The sequence below is a fragment of the Cyprinodon variegatus genome, unplaced genomic scaffold (assembly GCF_000732505.1).
Source record: "Cyprinodon variegatus isolate N-32 unplaced genomic scaffold, C_variegatus-1.0 Scaffold399, whole genome shotgun sequence".
NCBI classification, from domain to species: Eukaryota; Metazoa; Chordata; class Actinopteri; order Cyprinodontiformes; family Cyprinodontidae; genus Cyprinodon; species Cyprinodon variegatus.
In genome coordinates, this window is record NW_015150852.1 from 566,399 (window position 1) to 584,882 (window position 18,484).

At 38.1% G+C, this 18,484-nt stretch overlaps 1 protein-coding gene across 2 annotated transcripts in view; it reads left to right on the top strand.

Annotated features, from left to right (window-relative positions):
- The window catches only part of mib2 (mindbomb E3 ubiquitin protein ligase 2), a 68,340-nt gene extending 50,215 nt beyond the window's left edge, over positions 1-18,125 (top strand). For both annotated transcript variants that reach the window (XM_015387610.1, XM_015387609.1), the window contains exons 13-19: positions 739-893; positions 9,302-9,428; positions 9,561-9,821; positions 12,467-12,645; positions 13,179-13,372; positions 13,469-13,534; positions 15,326-18,125. In XM_015387610.1, the coding sequence (XP_015243096.1) occupies positions 739-893; positions 9,302-9,428; positions 9,561-9,821; positions 12,467-12,645; positions 13,179-13,372; positions 13,469-13,534; positions 15,326-15,567 (1,224 nt within the window). In that variant the 3' untranslated portion in view covers positions 15,568-18,125. The remainder of the gene's footprint in view (positions 1-738; positions 894-9,301; positions 9,429-9,560; positions 9,822-12,466; positions 12,646-13,178; positions 13,373-13,468; positions 13,535-15,325) is intronic.
- Positions 18,126-18,484: the final 359 nt, after the last annotated feature.

Below are 18,484 nucleotides of genomic sequence, written 5' to 3' on the forward strand. Positions count from 1 at the left end.
AGCTGTAATCTCAGAAAAAATGCTAAATAGTGCTGTACTAAAACAAAACTAACTTTAGCTGTAATCTCAGAAAAACAAGCTAAATATAACTGTAATCTCAGAAAAACTAGATGAATATAGCACCATAATAAAAAAATGCTAAATATGTCAGTAATCCCAGGAATATTAAATGAATATGGCTGTAATCTCATGACAAAAAACTAAATAGAGTTGAAATCCCAGAAAATTAACTTAATATAGCTAAAGTCTCAAAATAATTAGATAAATAGGGCTGTAATCTCAAAAACTAGCTAAATAGGTCTGTATGCTGATCAATTTATAGTTTTTCTGGCCCAGTGTTACTGCCTCATTAAGATAATGTTGTATTTGTTTGAATGGATATTTTTCAGATGGTCTAACACGCCTGCAGCCTGGCCCAGATTTGACTAACTAACTCAGTTTATTCTACTTGAATAATGCGGCTGCTCGGCTAAAAAACATGTCAGCCTGGAGTATGTCTGTGTTTTTATCTGACAAATGTGCATATGGTCTATTTCTCTGTCTGTTTATGCTCTGACTTGGAAAGAGAAAACCTGAACAAATCCAGTTTACATTCACAGGTTTTTAGAATTAATATTGGAAGATATGCACAGAATAAAACACATTTTTTATCAATGTTCAAAAAGGTCTAGAAGTAAATAAGTTTTAATTAACGCAGCAGCTTTACTCACTGTGCTGTTTGCTCCATTACTCTGTTAGGATTCGTACGGGGACACGCCGCTTCATGACGCTATTGCCAAGGATTTCCGTGGCATTATTGAGATCCTAGTCATAGTGCCCAACATTGACTTCACCCAGCAGAACCACAGAGGCTTCAACCTGCTTCACCACGCCGCCCTCAAAGGAAACAAACTGTGAGTAAGAACCATATCCAACAGTTTACGCTTTAAATTCATTAAACACAAACTTTGCATTTTTATGTTTCATCTACAACCCTAAAAAAGACCTTCACAGTTTATGCTTCCATGTGGACCCGCTGTTCGATATAAGCAGCGACCCTTTTACTTCAAATAATAATAATCCTTAGCTTACTACAAGCTCTGTACCTGGTGTACTTTTTTAATTGAGAGCCATATTTATGTTGCCTTCAGTGTTTTTTTTTCTCAGTGTCTTTTGTAACATATCAGTTTGAATGCATGTAAATGGTGTTTGGAAAATGTGGTTATTTTGTGTGTGTGGGAATCTACTGTTGGTTCAAATGAGGATTCCAAGGTCAGTTACAGAAAGCTCACAGAGAGCTTGTCTCCCACACAGCGTTTTGCTGCTGTCAGCAGGCTGGTAGTCAATATCAGTCAGAAATGCAGCAATCAGTGTTTTTTTTTTCATTGTGTCTCTCTATGCACACACTCGTCCCCTGACAATATGCAGTATCCTCATTTTTGGGGTCAAATTAGATTTGGCATTTGTTCGGGAACAAACATTCTAGGAATCCAAACAGCCTTTCAACACAGGGAACATTTCCCAGGAAGGGCAAGCTCAGAGATCGCTTTTCCTATGTTTATATGCATTTTAGGATGGATAGTGCAATGGAAACTATTTGTTGGCTTCCTTTTTCGTCCTCTGTTTTGTGAACTTAAAGACACATTATGGAGTTTTCTATTGATACTGCCACTTGTGGCCAAAATACAAAACTACAGCACTCTTCAGCTCGTTGTAGTAGCTCGCATTTATACTACACCATTTTTAAAACTTTTTTCATCTTACCTGGAGTTGCCGTTGATCTGAGTAAAGCTGGAAGCCAGATGCTTCTGAGTATCCACAAAAGCCATCTTAAATATAACGTTTCGATTGTTTTCTAGGTTAGACCCATTTAACATTGACTCCTTTGACTTCATTTGCAGAGCAGGGCAGGAACTTCCGAAAAAAAATCGGGAAAATTGGCTACATGCTTATAGATGCATCTGCTCTGAACTACCAAGGTGTCAGTCTGCTCATCAAACAGTGTTTTAGTTGTAAATGGTCACAAAACAAGGCTGATTTAAATATATTTTTAAGTAAAAACTTACATGTCTTTTTGAATGTTTGTTCATTTTAACAAATAGACTTGAACTTCAGTGTTTTGAACTCAATTCAGTTTATTAATACAGTGCCAATTCAAAACCATCTCACTGGTTCAAAACCAACTGATGCATCCCCTCATTGATTCAATCCACACCAAGCATGCTTGTAGCGACAGTGGGGAGCAAAACTTCCTTTTAACAGGAAGAAACCTCCAGCAGAGCCAGACTCGGTGTGAGCGGCCATCTGCCGAGGCCAACTGGGGTTCAAGGAGACAGAAGCAGACATACAGAAAGATAAAAAAAGGCTGTAAACCAGCTCCACAGGCGGCCCCGTCCAGGAAACGCACAGCCAGGCAGCAAGCTCCAAACCAGCTCCCATGTCAGAGGATGAAGGTAGCAAATCCAGACTGTCACAGTCAGAGAAACAGGACTACAGTGAAAAATAGGCTAATCTCAAACATCTATAAACAAAGGTGTGATGGAAGCAGCACAGATGATATCTCTCCCCAGGATGTTGTCGCAGCCAAACAGGAACAGACCAGATGAAGCTACTATGAGAAAGTAGAGAGGGAATATCATTAGAGATTGAACTAACACATTCTGCAGAATGGGAAAATAGAGATGGAAGGAAGCAGAATAATAAAAAAGGATCACTATGTCCTCCAGCAGTCTAAGCCTATAGCAGCATAACTATAGAGAAAGCTCAGGATAAACTGAGCCACTATAAGATTCATCAAAAAGGAAAGTTTTAAGGCTACCCTTAAAAGTAGACAGGCTGTCTGCCTCAAGGACTTGAGGTCAGGAGCTCTTATTTTGCAACAGAAAGACTGTCTTAAGTTCAGAGGGTTTCTGAGTGGCCTAGTCAATGTATATATTGAGACCCTTTGACAGCCTTCAGAGAGATTTGCATGCTAGGAAAATCCGCCAAATGTAAAGGAATTGTTATTTAATCTCAAAAATGTAAATATTTAGATATCACAAATTTACTTGAGTACTTGAGAAAAAAACAAGATGTGTTTAGATTCTGTTCCTTTGTTTAAAGGAAAAAGAAAAATGAGAGACCGCCTTTTGTTTTCTAAAGGAACAAAGGAAAATTAATATCATATTCTGTTTGTGATGGGATGGTAAACATTTATGGAGGGAAGACGTCAAATCCAGCCACATTTTTCTGATTCTTATTGAGGCTATGAGGCTGCATAAACAGCTTACTATGGTTGTAGTTTGTTGTTTGTTTTATCATCTCTTTGCCTTTTAAAACATTTCATGTATGTAGATGTAACAAGATGAGCATAGCAATTCTAAATATGCTGAAATTAGCACACCAGAAATCTTCCAGCACAGGAGTTTGATGGGAATATCATGAGTTTGACAGGAAGAAAGACACAGTATGATGGAAATAAAAGCTAGTTTTTGAAGTAATGTGTCATTTGTCATTTCTATTAAACTTGATAGAGGAAAAAAAGAAGAAATAATCAGATTTTTGGGGGGAAATATTTTAGATTAACCCCAGTTTAGGTTTATCGAACCAAACTAATTGACATTGCAATTTTCTTTGAGCTGGTTTGAGCAGCAGCTTCAGCTGTAAATTTAGTGCTCAGCTTGTTTATACTGAGGAAAAAATGGTCTATAGATGGACTCTCTCTGCAGATACTATGACAGAGAGAAACCCCAAACAGAGCTTAGCTTGTAGAGACTGATATGTCTCAGCCTTAATCCTCTTTTCAACAAGTTCTTATTGGCACATTTGGTTTTGGGAATGCAATGAACAGGTTTTAGTTTCTTTTTCGCCTTAAAAAAAAAATCTGTTGCCTTAAACAACAAATTTATTTAAATACATTGTTATATAGAAATTGAATAAATAAATTAGTTATTACTTTTAAAACTGTAATCAGATCTTAAAAATATGAATGTTGTGAAAATAACTCTTGGACATCATATAACATTCTGTTTTTCATGCCAGCATCCAATGCAACCATCATGAACTTTGTCTATTAAGGTGCCTGCTGCTGCTAAAAAAACAAACAATAAATCTCTGAGTGTTACAGTATGTTCACTGTAGTTGGTCACAGCTTGCACCACACAACATAATGCCCTCCCTTCGTGTCCCTGTTGCTTAAAAGCTTGTCCCTGAAAGGTGTAATTAGTCTGTGTTATTCTAATAATGTGTTTATCATACAGAAGTACACAGTGTAAACATGCTATTACTGGTAAAGTAGATGCATACATTTTCTCTATAGCTGGTAAGTCTTGTTAAACAGGGTCCTTTAGAAAAAAATGTGGGAATGAAGGTTAGAAGGTTATAAAAGATAAATGAGATGATTACTTTATGCTTGGTTCTTCTTCAGTGCTGGTCACATTTGAGCTCCTTCATTTTCCTGTGTGGTCGGTTTACTTTTCCTGACACTGGAAGCAAATCTGAATCACAAACCAGGCTTCTGCCTGTCTGGTCAACATTTTTACACTGACAACCTCTCATTCGGATGTAATACAACATTTATGCCTGTTGCAAATGTTCCTGTATATGTCCTATCTTTCTTTACTGTGTTCCAGCAGCTCTAACACTCCTTTAAAATCCTAGAAATGTATTAAATGCAATAAAAATGAGAGACTTTTCCGACAGGACTCTTTCCAATAAACCAAAAATACAAGAGAAATACTTAAACATTCATGCTAAAGTATCGTTTTTATTTTAATGTAAGTCCTGAATTGTTCTTTAAGGCCGATCACGATTATTTTGATATCAGTCTAACCGATCCCAATATGTACTGCCAATTTCGAAATGATAAAAATCACAAAAATATAACGTTACACAAGCCTCAATGTTAACAAAGAAAAATGTATTAGCAACTTCAAATAAGTACTAACAATGAAAAGAAAATGGAAGAATCTCAAGTCATCTGAATGCACTAATGAATCAGAGATTGCATGCGTGTATCAGTTGATACATGAAAAAAGTAAATGTTGGCCAAAAACAGTGGCCGGCCGATTTATCTATCTCACTCTACACTGCAAGCCAAATAGCACAGGGGTGTCTTTGAATGTCTCTAGAGTTTGTTATTCATTTGGATTTGAGGATTCTTACATACTTTACATTGTATTCGGTTAATAATCAAACGGCAGCACATTGCATCACCACCCATGGATATCACATGCAGAGAATAACAGTAATATCTTTATGTTTACATGAAGGCTGGGATAACTCTTTTCAAGCTAATTACCCTTGAAAAAAGCTAGCTTTGACCCCTGAACAGACTTTCTTTAGATTTAGACCTCATGTGCAAAGAAGAAAATTGATTTATGGTGTATCTTCTTAAAGTAAACTCATAAATCCAAAAATAAATTGACCTGTATATTGGAGCTCCATGATAGAGCCCTGAGGAGCTCCTCATGAAGTGCAGCCTTTATGAGCTGAGGAGCTTCTGTTGCTTAAAATAAGGCTTGATTTTACTCGGTTTAACATAAATAATCAAGTAAACTCCCCCTGCTCCTACCCGTGAGCAGACACTTCATATTTTTATGATCAGTAATCCTTAAAAACTCTCCTGTGGACTATCTTGGACTGTTTTTAACAATTTTCTTAACACTTAGCAATGTCAAATAAGGTTTTCATATAAGGTTTCCTGAATCAAGTTAAGATAAAGATTTTTGTTTTCTGTAGATTGATCCCATTAATAAAGTACTAAACATTTGTTTTTTTTGCTTGAGAACTTTTTTTTTTTTTTTAAATGAACATGTCTGTAAGCAGGAAATATGAAAAACTTCAGAAGCCAGAAACATCAGCAGTGAAGCTCTCTTTGTTTTCCAAAGCTCTAAGTGCCTTCAACCCCATATTTGGACCAGTCTCATGTTCATGTTTTGTGTTTAACTTGTGTCGGATATGTTGCTTTAAGTTTGCTGAACTATTGACAGGAGATTCGCTCTTCATGGCAGCTTTCTAACATGCCGTAAACTTTCCAAACCAAATATAACAAAACTATGTCATGGAAAATGGTTTCTGGTTCTCTTAAAATGGATCCTAAAATAGAAACAAAGAAAAAATGAAAAAGAAGTCAGCAAATCTTAATAAGGCAGGAATAGGATTTAGTGGAGAACTTTTACAAAACATACCCATTTATATGAGCTTTTATGTAAACATTTTGCTTTAGCATTTTTACCAAAATATTAAAAAAATGGGTGGGCTTTAGAGGCAGATTTACGTGGAAGCTGTTGTATAGGCAGCTTCCACATGAACCTGAACAGCCAGGACCACCATTAATCCCGAAGTATTTACAGTATTACCAGAAATGGGGGAAGACTTTTTTTTTTTTTTACATAAAGAAAAACCTGGACAACTTTTTGGGAGTGATAGATTTTAAACATCCCTGAATAAACTCAAAACAACACCTGGATTGCCAGAATTAAATTAAAACTCTAGTTTTGCATTCTTTTTATGTGCACCATCCTCCTGTTTGACAAAGGCCAAAGTCTTTCCTCTAAATCAATATCAGCACTACTACTACTACTACTTCTTGCTCTATTTGTCCCTCATTTTCTATATAAATACCTTTTTTATCTTTTACCTCCCCCTTTATTCTCGTTATAATTCTCATACAAGCCACCTAGTCACACATGACCTATTTAAAAAATTAGGACCCTCCTGGGTGCTCTAAAAATACAGTCTTTGTTCAGCTCAATGTTATATGTGCACAATATAAAATATAAGTGTAAGAAAGAAAACAGTGTGGGCAGTCATTTGATAAGTCAATATGCCCTGAAATGATGTCAGATGCGCTCTTTGAATTTAGGCTGCAATCTTCAGCATTCGTTTAGCCGGACAGCGTCTGCTGCAGAGACCTGGCTTACTATTAACCTCTTCATTCATGTATCACCGACTGTCAGGCAGTCCATGTAACAGGTTGTCTTTGTGCTCATTACTTTTAAAGGACAAAGGAAATTGATTTTAAAATACATTTTAATACTAAAAATAAAAATCAATTTCTAATTCTTTTTATGGTTTCTGCTGCCAATTGCCTGTTAACCCAAATCTCCATTGACGTTCACCCCAAACAAGACAACCTGTACATCTTTTGATGTTTTGCCTGGAAGAGATATATATTCAAGGTTGTTTTAAAATTTAATATTTGATATAATTTCACTTTATTGATCTCACATTGGAGAAATTTACCTCTGCATTTAACCCATCCTCTTGGAGAGCAGTGGAACTCAAATTTCTGAACCAAATACCTTCCAGAAAGACAACCCGGGAGCAGCTGTGAACATCTGTTGTTTTTTTGTGACAGAAAGACAAAAACGGTTTGTTTATCAGCCCATTTATTGTGTGAGGAAATGGAAAAAGGAAAAAATGTGCCAAGTTCACAGAGAGGCCTGGGAAAGTGAAGGAGCAAGGCATGTCGCCAGATGTCTTCCTAGGAGGCAAATGGATGTAGGGGATGGATGGTGTGTTAAATGTTATTACAGGAAAATAGATGCTGCTTGACTTTAGTCATTTCTCATTAAAATCATTTCATTTTTTTTAATCATCATCAGTCCCTATTTTCCAGTCATTGTTGCATTTTTTTTACAGTAATGTCACCATCAGATTTTGCTGCATCATTTGTCATATTAATCATTGTAAATAAAATAAAATCTCTGAAATAAGTCTAATTTAAATAGGAAGCTTAGCTATAACATTGTGTTTTTATTTTGCTTTCACTGAGCTTTGAACACACAGCACGCTTGAACGATGATCCAAAAACCTAAAAATAAAATGATGGCTTCAGTCTCCGTAGTCATTACTGATGCCCTTTGGCAGTTTTGAGAAAGCAGGTTGAAGCAAAACTGCCTCAAAATGTCAGCAAGGTTTGAATATTAATGCATGTAGGAGAATGTTGTTTATAAATAAAGGAGAAAACTGGGGGTGAGTTTGTACAGATAAGATTGACTACTTCAAAGAGAATAAAAGAGAATGAGCTGTTTATAATGATGAATGTGGTTTTAAAACCAGGAACTGCAGTACAGGAACCTCTGTCAGTGCTGGAACCAAAGCCTCACAGATCTGCAATGCAGGTAGCTGTGACCTCTGGCAATGTCTTCTTTAGACGCCTTTGAATATGACTGATCATGTTGCATGCCTCTGACTGTATCAGCAGTGAACAATAATGAGTCTGTGGACGTTATAATCGTATTGGTGATATCTGCTTCTGCTGACCTGCAGAAGCCTTTGCAAATCACTCGAGACATTTGCATCAAAGGTTGAACCCTTTTCCTTGTTGTTTTTATTTTCATTTTAAATTGCGGACGGTGGGATCATTTATTACCAGGGAAATCCTGCAGAGACAGCTGTAAATTAACCCAACTTCCTTCAGAAGTTTTGGTTCATGTCACACTAATGCCTCTGTGGTGATTTGCCAGCTTCCTAGGCGCTCGCTAAGGTTGTCGGCTTCAATTTCACATTTCATAAAGCCCACTCAGCCAAACAGCAGAGAAGAGAGAGAGAGAGAGTATTCAACGGTGCGGTTCAGACCCGCTCTGCATTAAGTGCAAGCACAGTTGTGGTGGTTCATGGAACGAGGCATCATTATGCTCTGCAATTAAAGACGGACTCACACTCAGCAAAACGCAGCGTAACCTGACCGATTCAGATTGATGCCATAACATTTTAAACTTTACCTTGAGTCATGCTTTCTGCTTGTGTTTCCTTGTTAACAGCTTTGAAAACAGCAGCATCTCTGTCCAAATGTCAGGAGTTGAGACGTAAAGATAAGGGCTTCCTTTTCTTAATAGTTTGTTGCTTTTTAAAAGCAGAAACGTTTTAACTGGTCCAACAGAGAGTTGACACTGGTGAACAAAAGCTCACAAAATAAAAGATCTTTGAAAAAGAGAGCATTTATCGGGAGCTTCTTTCAGTCACAACAGCTAATTTTTAATAATAGCACAACATGAAAAAATGATTTATCATAGAGTAAAGAGAAAAAGCCTCAACAGTCTTTAAACTTCTTAACAAACAAAAGAGAAAGGTGTTTCGTCTTTTTGAGTTTGTCTAAAATCTCCACAGATTCATCTTTGCAAAATAGAAAGCACCCATTAACAACTTTTATGACTTGACACTGATTTTTGATCGGAAAGTTTGACTTCATTGGGTTATTTTGTATGTATTTCAAATAAAAAAAACAAAACAAGTAAAATCGATGTAAGACTCCAGGGTATAATCTGAGTCTACTTCTAAGTCTTTAGCAGAGGTGTGACGGGTAAAATTTAGTTGTTTATTTTTATTTTGCCTTCAGGGCCACAGAAAAGATCCTGGCTCGAGCTCGGCAGCTGGTGGACGTGAAAAAGGAAGATGGCTTCTCTGCCCTTCACCTGGCTGCTCTCAACAACCACAGAGACGTAGCTGAGGTCCTAATCAAGGAGGTGAGCTGGAAGCGGCAGCAAACTGCTAATTTTGTTAGATTCACTGTTGCCTCTTATGATGCATTTATTATTTATTTAAATCCACTTTTGATAAAAAAAATCATGAAATTGCCTTCAACTCATTTTTCCCAGGGACGTTGTGACGTCAACATTCGCAACAACCGGAACCAGACTCCGCTACAGCTGGCCGTCACACAGGGCCACACGGACCTGGTGCAGCTGCTGGTGGACGAGGGGGCCGACGTCAACATGGAGGATGAGGACGGCGACACGGCCATGCACGTGGCTCTCCTTCGCCCCCAGCTGGCTAACGTCATGCTCGCCCCGCCAGCAGGGGGCAGCAGCACGGAGGAGGGCAGTGAGGGCTGCTCGTCCACATCGCTCTACTGCAGGGTAAGGCTTAGACGGGGAATGTAAACATTCAGGGTGGACTGACTTATTTAATCACAGTAGGGCTAAAACAATCGGGATTAATCAATTATTGAAATAATCGTCAACTAATTTAGTAATCGATTAATCATTAACTGGAGTTTAGAGACTCTTAAATAGGCCTTTAGGTGACTGATCAACCAACCTTTGAGCCTCAGTTGTACCAAAATTGTAAAAAATAAAATATATAAACATTTAGCCTTTAAGATAAAAAAAGCTATTTTGTTTGTCAATACGCTCTATCCAGAACTCCTCAAGCAGAATAGTTTTAATTTAGTAAAAAGTCATGTTTAAGGAACCTTTTGGGATGTGATTATTAATAGATCAATTTAGAAAATAATCAGATTTGCAAAACAATCATTAGTTGCAGACCTAAATCATAGATGATTAATGTAACTCATCCCGAAGTTAAAAAACCCCAGAAAGCATCGCTTTAATGAAGTTCCTGCTTATTCAAATTAGGGATCCACCAATAAACAATTTTTTTTTCTTATTTTTGCCTATGCTGGTACTGAGTATTTTAACATCAGTCTAACTAAACCCAATATGTGCTGTTGATGTGTCCGGTACGTTTTTTGAGGCTTTTGTCATTTTTTTCTTTCCCCATTTAAATGATAAAAAAATAACACATTATTAAGAAATTTTGCAGAAGTCTCAATTTAAGCAAAAAAAGAAAAATTTCTTAAGTAAAAAAGAAATTCATAGTGAATAGCAAAATGAGGAAGCGGCAATGCATTCGCTGCACAGGATGTCAATGCACTAAAGAATCAATGACCGCACCTGTTCACCAATACAAAAAAAACCCAACAACTATGAGCCGGCTGATTCATTCGTTTACCTCTAATTCAAACTAAACCAAAAACAAACCATCAAAGCCATGAAATGCTAAAAACAGAAAAACATAGCCTCAATGAGAATATATATAAATTCATACTTAAAAGATTTGCCAGCTAGTGTTTACATCTCGATCACATCTAAGGTTAAAATTATTTTCCAGCTTTGAGAAGATCGCATGCGTGTGGAAAAAAATCTGACAAGGTTTCACTTAAAGTCTAACCTTGGTCTAAATAAACAAGAGCGTAGTTAAGAGCCTGCAGGGACAATTACAAAACGAAGAGAGGGAAAAAACAACTCTTAAAGAAGTGAACATGAGCTAAATTAGGTCGTAAAGACAAAACCGGACATTGATAATTGACTCTTAAGTAGAAGCATCTGGTTCTTGTTGCTTTTGATAAGAGCAATATATATTTAAGTAGGATAAAACACAAGAAATACAGCAAGCAAATAATCAAACCCTGCTCTAGTGAATCTTATGTTCAAGTCTTCCTGGATATGTTTAGGATGAAGCTGTTAATCAGCTTGCAGTTAAAGGCACGATGAAAGGTGAAAGGAGGCAAACCTGTTGATTCAGGTCACTCAGCTTTAAACTGGGTTAACCCAGGAGAAAGGACCTCAGCTCATAAGGTAAACAGGTCACAACAACCCAGAATAACTCAAGAGACAGAAATAAGGTTTGAGCAGGAAGGTAAAAAATAAAAATACAATAAGATTTCTTTGAGTTTTGCTTAGTTTAAACAAAGTATTCACTTTCTCAAAGTAAAGATGGTTTCACAAAGGTACTATTAGTAAGAGTTCAACGGTAATGATGTTAAAGGGAAGAAGATGAAACGATTGTCCAGTTGGTCCAATTGTGTAAAAATAAGCTAAGGTTAAGCTTTAGCTGAGATGTCTTGTATTGATTTAAGGGAGATTATTGTAAATAAAATCTATTTTTACACTAAGGAAAGCTTTAATCATGATTTTGGAGACTTTGATACTGCAGCTGCTCCTCCTAAAGATACACTGAGCAGGAAGTAGTTGTATAAACCTACTGAGCTAATTACGTCATGGTAAAACAAGAAATGCACCAAGTATGTGACTTGATTTCCAATCAGTTTTTAATGCTTTAAGCTTCTGATGCTTCACTGATCGGAAATAAAATGGCCATTAATCAGTGCTAATCCATCATTTATAATCACCAGATTATTCAAGTCAGGAGTTGCTTATGGTACATTTAATAAAGGTCAGCATTTAGTAAAGGTCAAACTCGTATATTTTTATCCCTCCTGGTTTCAAAAACATTTAATGAAAATAACCATTTTCCCTATTAGGAGACCCTTTGTCTTTTTCCGTTAATGTGAAATGTTTCATTGAGTTTGTACCATTAAACAATGGGAATATTTGATGATGAAAAACCTGTCCTCATTGCTCTATTTGACCGCTCACAGTGCAGCATCCTGGGCTCTCAGCCAGCATAAACACAAAAAAACACTCATCCACAGCCATGAAGGTGGCTAGACTTACAGCAAGGGCCCAGGGCTGTTTTGGCCACTGTCAGCAGATGAGCTGTTGAGGGAGTTCTTCTGTGTTGATTAGATGTGGGTTTATGTACCGTCTAAATCTGGATCACCCGCATTTAACTTCCTCCTTTGATGCTTGATTTAACTCCATCCTTGACTTGTTTTAGCTCAATCTGAGGGAAAAAAAATCCTACCTTTCTCGTTTGAACTCTTGTTTCTTTCCCTCCCTGCCTTCCTCTTCATCCTTTCCTCCTCTTTCTGTGTCCAAAGCTGAACTCCTCGGGTCTCCTGGGGAACACTGAGCTGAACGTCGCCATGGCTATCGCCTGTTTCCTGGCGCAGGAAGGTGCTGACATCAGCTACGCCAACCACAAGGGAAAGAGTCCGCTGGATCTGGTAGCAGACAGCACCATGCTGCAGCTCATCAAGAACTTTTCTGAGAAGCACAGGTAAAAACTCACAAAGCTACCAAACAAAGCTAACCCTACGGCCAGACTTTATCGTTCTTCATTCTGTCCGCCAGGTTTTATAGATGTATTTCTTTTCACAAAATCAGATTATTCACAATTCATTATTTAACCAAAGAAGGCAACAACATTTATTTATTTTTTTCTCCTCTCAGTAAATGAAACACTGATTTAAAAACATTATTTATTAAGTTAACTTAGTTGGATATTAAAATCTGTTTCATTTCAAACATTTAATCAAAAGAAACTCATAAAGGGGCTGATCTGTTTGTTAGACTGACGAAAAGCTGTATGGATAATAAACCAAAGTTACTGAAAATAGTAATTTAAAATGTAAGCAATAAATCATAGGGTTATAGAAATATGCAAAAGAGGCTAGAAATGAAAAGAGGATTATGAAGATAGATATTTATAGTAAACAAATCCATGTTGTGGGATGAATTTCCAAAATAATGTCTTGTTGATGTGTTGGAGTGACTTCAGATGTACACCCATGGCTGTTTGTTGTCGTTCAGGTTGCAGCGTCTCCAGGCCATCACATGCGGACAGGGACTGAGCAGTGCAAGCCTGCGGCGCGTCCACACTACGCCCAACACCATGACCAACCTGGTTTTTCCCACGCCGGCAGGTCCCAGTGAATGCCTCATCTGTTCAGAGCTCGCTCTGCTGGTTCTCTTCTGCCCCTGCCAGCACAGCGTGGCCTGTGAAGGTAAGTCTGAAAGCCGTGGGTGCGCTGAGGGGGTCGTCTTGTGTGTCATTAATTTTACGGATGTGTTTCCATGTTTCCTTAATTTTGTCTTTACAGAATGTGCTCATCGAATGAAGAAATGCATCAAATGCCAGGTCACAATAACCAAGAAAATAAGACAAGGTAAGAAGAAATGAGATATTTCTTTTTTTTTTTTTATGACAAATACTTTAATATATTAGGAAAATCATTTGTTTTTTTCACATGACACAGTACATTTTTTTAATATTCACAGTATTTTTGTGGATAAATGTGTTTGTACTTTTAGCTTAATTTTTTTCCTTTTCTATAAGTGACTTGATTAAAGTTGCAAAGATCTTTGAGCTTCAAGCTACAGTGTGTAATAATTACAGGGATATACAGTCAGAAATGCAATATATTATACATAACTATGTTATTTATCATCATCTACGAGCTCAGCCTCTTAACCTTAATATTTGCGTTGCCTTAGAATTCGTTATTTATAATTACATAGGAGCGGGTCTCGCAGCCATGGAGGCAGACATCTTTGCGCTACGGCAGCGCAGAGCCAACAAACTAGCGATTGCGAGATCGCCCATTACGCTCGAAAGTAACTACGGCAAGTTGAGAGAGATGAACTTAGACGGTACTGAACAATAGATTGCAGTAGACTAATGAAATACTATCTGTAAAGTTATCTATGTAAACAAACCTCATCACTTGAGAAGGTAGGTGATGCGGACGTCGTGGAAGACATTTTGTCCCGTAACGCTCGCCGTACTGTTGGGGGGGAGAAGCGGTGGGGGGGAGATGTTCATGTTGCTGCGGTCTGCAGTCTGGACGTTAGATGTCGCTGAAAATTACACACTAGCTTTCAGTGAGACTATTCGCATTACTTAGAAATTTTCACATTTAGTCCTATAAGAACCGCAGGTTTCTGTATATAAGGATTTTATGTAATGGATAAAAAATATACATTATTTTTATTCTTTACTTTTAAATGTAACATCCATTGTATATGTCTTTTAAGGCATTACTCTGAGGTTTGTTAATTAGCATTAGTGAACAAAAAGGATCACAAAGATCCAGAACCACAGCAGACAGCTCAGGGAGCTTCCACATGGAGGAACATGGTAGAGGCAGTGTCATGCTGCAAGGATGCTTTCCTTCAGCAGGGACAAAGAAGCTGGGAATGTTGAGTGGAGAATGGATGGCAGTAAATACAGGGCAATCCTAGAGGATTTTTATGGAGGCTCTTAAATCAGTTTGTTTGAGCTTCTGCTATTTTAGGACTTAAACATTTGAGTTTTGCTGTAAAGCACACTGTGCTAAGAGGTTGTAAGGCAACAAACAGATATGACTCTTACCAGATCAGACACACTTTTGAATGTCTGATAAAAGATATAGAAGGGCGGGAGGGTGTCTTTTCTGAACAATGAATTTAATGACTCCCCAACCTGCTGGTCCAAAGTGGTCTGTTGTGAGACTCCAAAGCACAGAGGGAGACTGCTGTATTTTGGGACAGTGCAGGGTTAACGGTTTCTCTTCTGATGGGAAGTACAGTACTAGCGCCCCTAGTGGCTGAAAACAGCAAAGATGAATAGTTGGGAACGTCTGGCTCTAGATGTGGAAAGCTGGTAGGGACATGCATAATGGCAGCAAAAGGTGGTATTGGAAATGAACTGGAGGGATGCCATAAAAAATGCATGCTACAGATATCAGATTTCAGATATCAGAAAAAAATTTGAAAGCCATAATTTTCCTTCCAACCCTCAGTTATGCATAATGTGTGTACGTCCGCTTATTAGATTCCAGTAATATATTGACAGTAGCTCACAGAAATGGCAGACTAGTCTCACCTTGTTTAAAGCTGCACAGCCTGCAAAAAAACAAACAAAACATAATTCTCTTGACTCGACTAAAACTGACTCTTGCTGATGATTTGCTCCACAGACCAAACTGAGGTGGACTGCAGCCCTGGCACAGAGAACTCTGAGCAGCACAACCTCCTGGAGCAGCTGCAGTCCCGCTACAGGCAGATGGAGGAGCGCATCACCTGCCCCATCTGCATCGACAACCACATTAAGCTGGTCTTCCAGTGCGGACACGCCTCCTGCATCGACTGCAGCGCCGCACTAAAGACCTGCCCCATCTGCAGGCAGACCATCCGGGAGCGGATCCAGCTGTTTGTCTGAGCTCCAGACTGTCCTCCGAGGTCTGATGACCACATAGAGGCTGCAGGAAGGGCTGCAGAGGTGCACCACTCTTGTGCCCCTCATCCCTGCCAGTGATCAAACAATCACTCAACTTTTATAAAAGACGCTGCTCTAGATCGCTCTGAGTCCACTGTTACATTTTAGTAGATTTCCATCTCGAGCAGCGCAGGAGCATTGCTTTAATTTTGATTCCTGCAGCAGGTCTGACTCTTAACTGAGCCTGAGGCAAGTTAACTTAATGCCCCCTTTTGAATCCTCTGGTTGGTAAAGCAGCAGCGGAAAACAAACGGTTCCTCCTTGTGTCTCCTTTTCCCATCCAAAACTGTTGTACTTTGTCTGATCTTTGCTGCTTTAAGTGGATGTCTGTTACCCATCATCCTTTGTGGTTTTCCCGCCGCTTCTGTTTACACGTCTGCCTAGAGATCAGTTGTTATCCTCAGTCTCCTTAACCCGCGAAATACATCGCTCTCATTTACGTCTATCAACAGAAGGCTCTGCAGAGGGCTGGTAAAGCTAGAGGCTCGCTATTTAGACCCCAAACCCCTCTGTCTGTATGCACAGGGGGAAACACACTATAATGCATGAGTGTATGCATATTGTAAAGCTGAAAATGACTCGTTTGCCACAGCTAATCTGTGGTTTTGTGTTATTCACTTTAGGGTTACGTTTGTGGTTGTCTATATATGTCTGATTACAGAATTTTATTTATGTGTGAAAGTATTTTATTTTGTTTTCTTTGCTTAGCAAAAAAAAAAAAAAATGTTTTTATATTTTAGTTCTACTGAGGTTCAATCCAAGCCTATGTTGGCTACTCAGGGTATCGCATCTTGGAAATACTCGGAAAATATCCATAAATGTTTTAAGAGCCTTTCCCAGACTCTCAAACTATTTCCATTACAGCACATTGTATATAATTGTTGCTGAGAGGAAGAAAAGTAACAATAACAAAGTAAAATTTGTTTAAAAAAAAAAAAAAACTTGGATACATTGAGGATGTATGCACATTTAACTAACAATTAACAAAGCAGATTCTGCAAAAAGAAGATTTCTTTTTCCCTTCTAAATGTAAAAAAGAAAATGAAAAGCTTTGCCAAATGAAACAATAATGCTAATCTGATTAAATTTTTAGATTCCAAGCACCAAATGCTATATTTTCACAAATAAATACAGAAATTTGTTAAGACCTGGTATTGACATGCATCTTGGGCAACTCAGACTAAGCTAGGCTTTACTAATTACATCCATTCAAGCTAAGCATTAAAATCAGTGCTTATCAGATCACTTCCCCACTTTTAATTTCACATAAACACGTACATTAGTCATATCGCAGAGTGTGCTCATCAAAGCAACAAACAACACATCTACTGATCCGTTCCATTACAAATGCATATTATAACTACATTATTTGTTGAGGTAGATTAATTGAACTGGATTTTTGTTATTTTTGTTACAAACTCATGAGTTTAACTGTGTATTGTAACAGACAGTATTGTTACAAAAAAAACTATTTAAGAACCCCAAAAAAACCTCAATGTCAGCGCACAGACAATAAAGATTTTGACTGAGAGCACAGCACTGAGTGCAGGCTAGTGGCCATCGGCTACTTGACGCTTTTACTACCAATATTATGAAACATGGGTGTGAAAACCAGAAAATGGTCATCTGTGTTTTTTATGAGTCTTTTTATGACCTGGTGACTGCAGGAGGATCAGTCAACTAATAAAAAATATTAAGATGGAAATAAACTATACAGTATACCGCATAAACATTTTCAGCTTTACCCCAGATGATATACAATGATTAACACAACCATGGCTTGTTATAGAGCATTTTTAACAGAGTTAATTAAATCTCTTAACTGAGAAAACTGTATCTGTAGAGTTCAGACACCAGCTTAATCTGCCTTGGTGAAAATAGTGCTGATTATTGCAACGCTATTCATGAAAAGTTTTTTTTTTTTGTTACTTTCACAGGAGAGTTGTCAGTTACCTCTGCTCTCTTAGTGTGATCAGGTCCGGTCAGTGGGGGTCCTTCTATGTCTCCCAGGATGGATTTCATTCAGACTCTATAAGCTTTTAGGTACCTCTGTGAATTTAAGCCACTTGGACCTCACAGATGAGCATGCACTTTTTACTTTGGGATCATTAACGTCCCCGCCGGTGCACACAGCCAGTAGCACAGATGATGACATTACAGTCACGAGGGCTTTGTGATAGCAGACAGGGGGGGCGAACAGGTCGCCCGTAAGGGAGGTGCAAGGAAATTTGTCCTCACCGGTATTTAGGTTTGTCCCAATGTGGTTGGATAGTCCAGGACAGACGTTAGTGCCAAGTGTGAAATGGTTCTAACAGACATACAATCTGAGCCAACAGAAAAAAATACCCCTATCGTTTTAAAAAGGGCCACTTTGTTCTGCTCCTTTGGATTTGTCACTGGATTTCCCCTTTAAAAGAGGCTCATCATGCGTTTTTTATGCTAAAGTTTTTATCAGGTGTATTGTGCAATGTAGAATCAAAAACATGACTCTGTTTCTGTCTCACCAGTCGAGTATTTCGGAAGCAAGCCGTCCCTTTTTTCTCCTCTGGAGTTCTAGATTGTACATCAGCTTAATCCTGTTCATTGTGTTGTCGTGTTTTCTTGAAGGGCTTATGCATATATGAAAAAAAAAAAAAAAATCTAGTCTCATATTAATTTAAACTTAATTTTACAATTTTTATGTGGGACTTCCAGAGACAGGAGGCTTTTATGTCTTCAGCAGCTCCCAGATTGTGGGAGAGCCAATGTTTAAGATGTACATTTGAATGTTGGTAGGGGAGATGATGTATCCTGTCTCACGCTGCCTTTTTTAATGTGTGAAGAAAAAAACTAAAGCGTATCAAGAAAAGAGCTAAGAGTT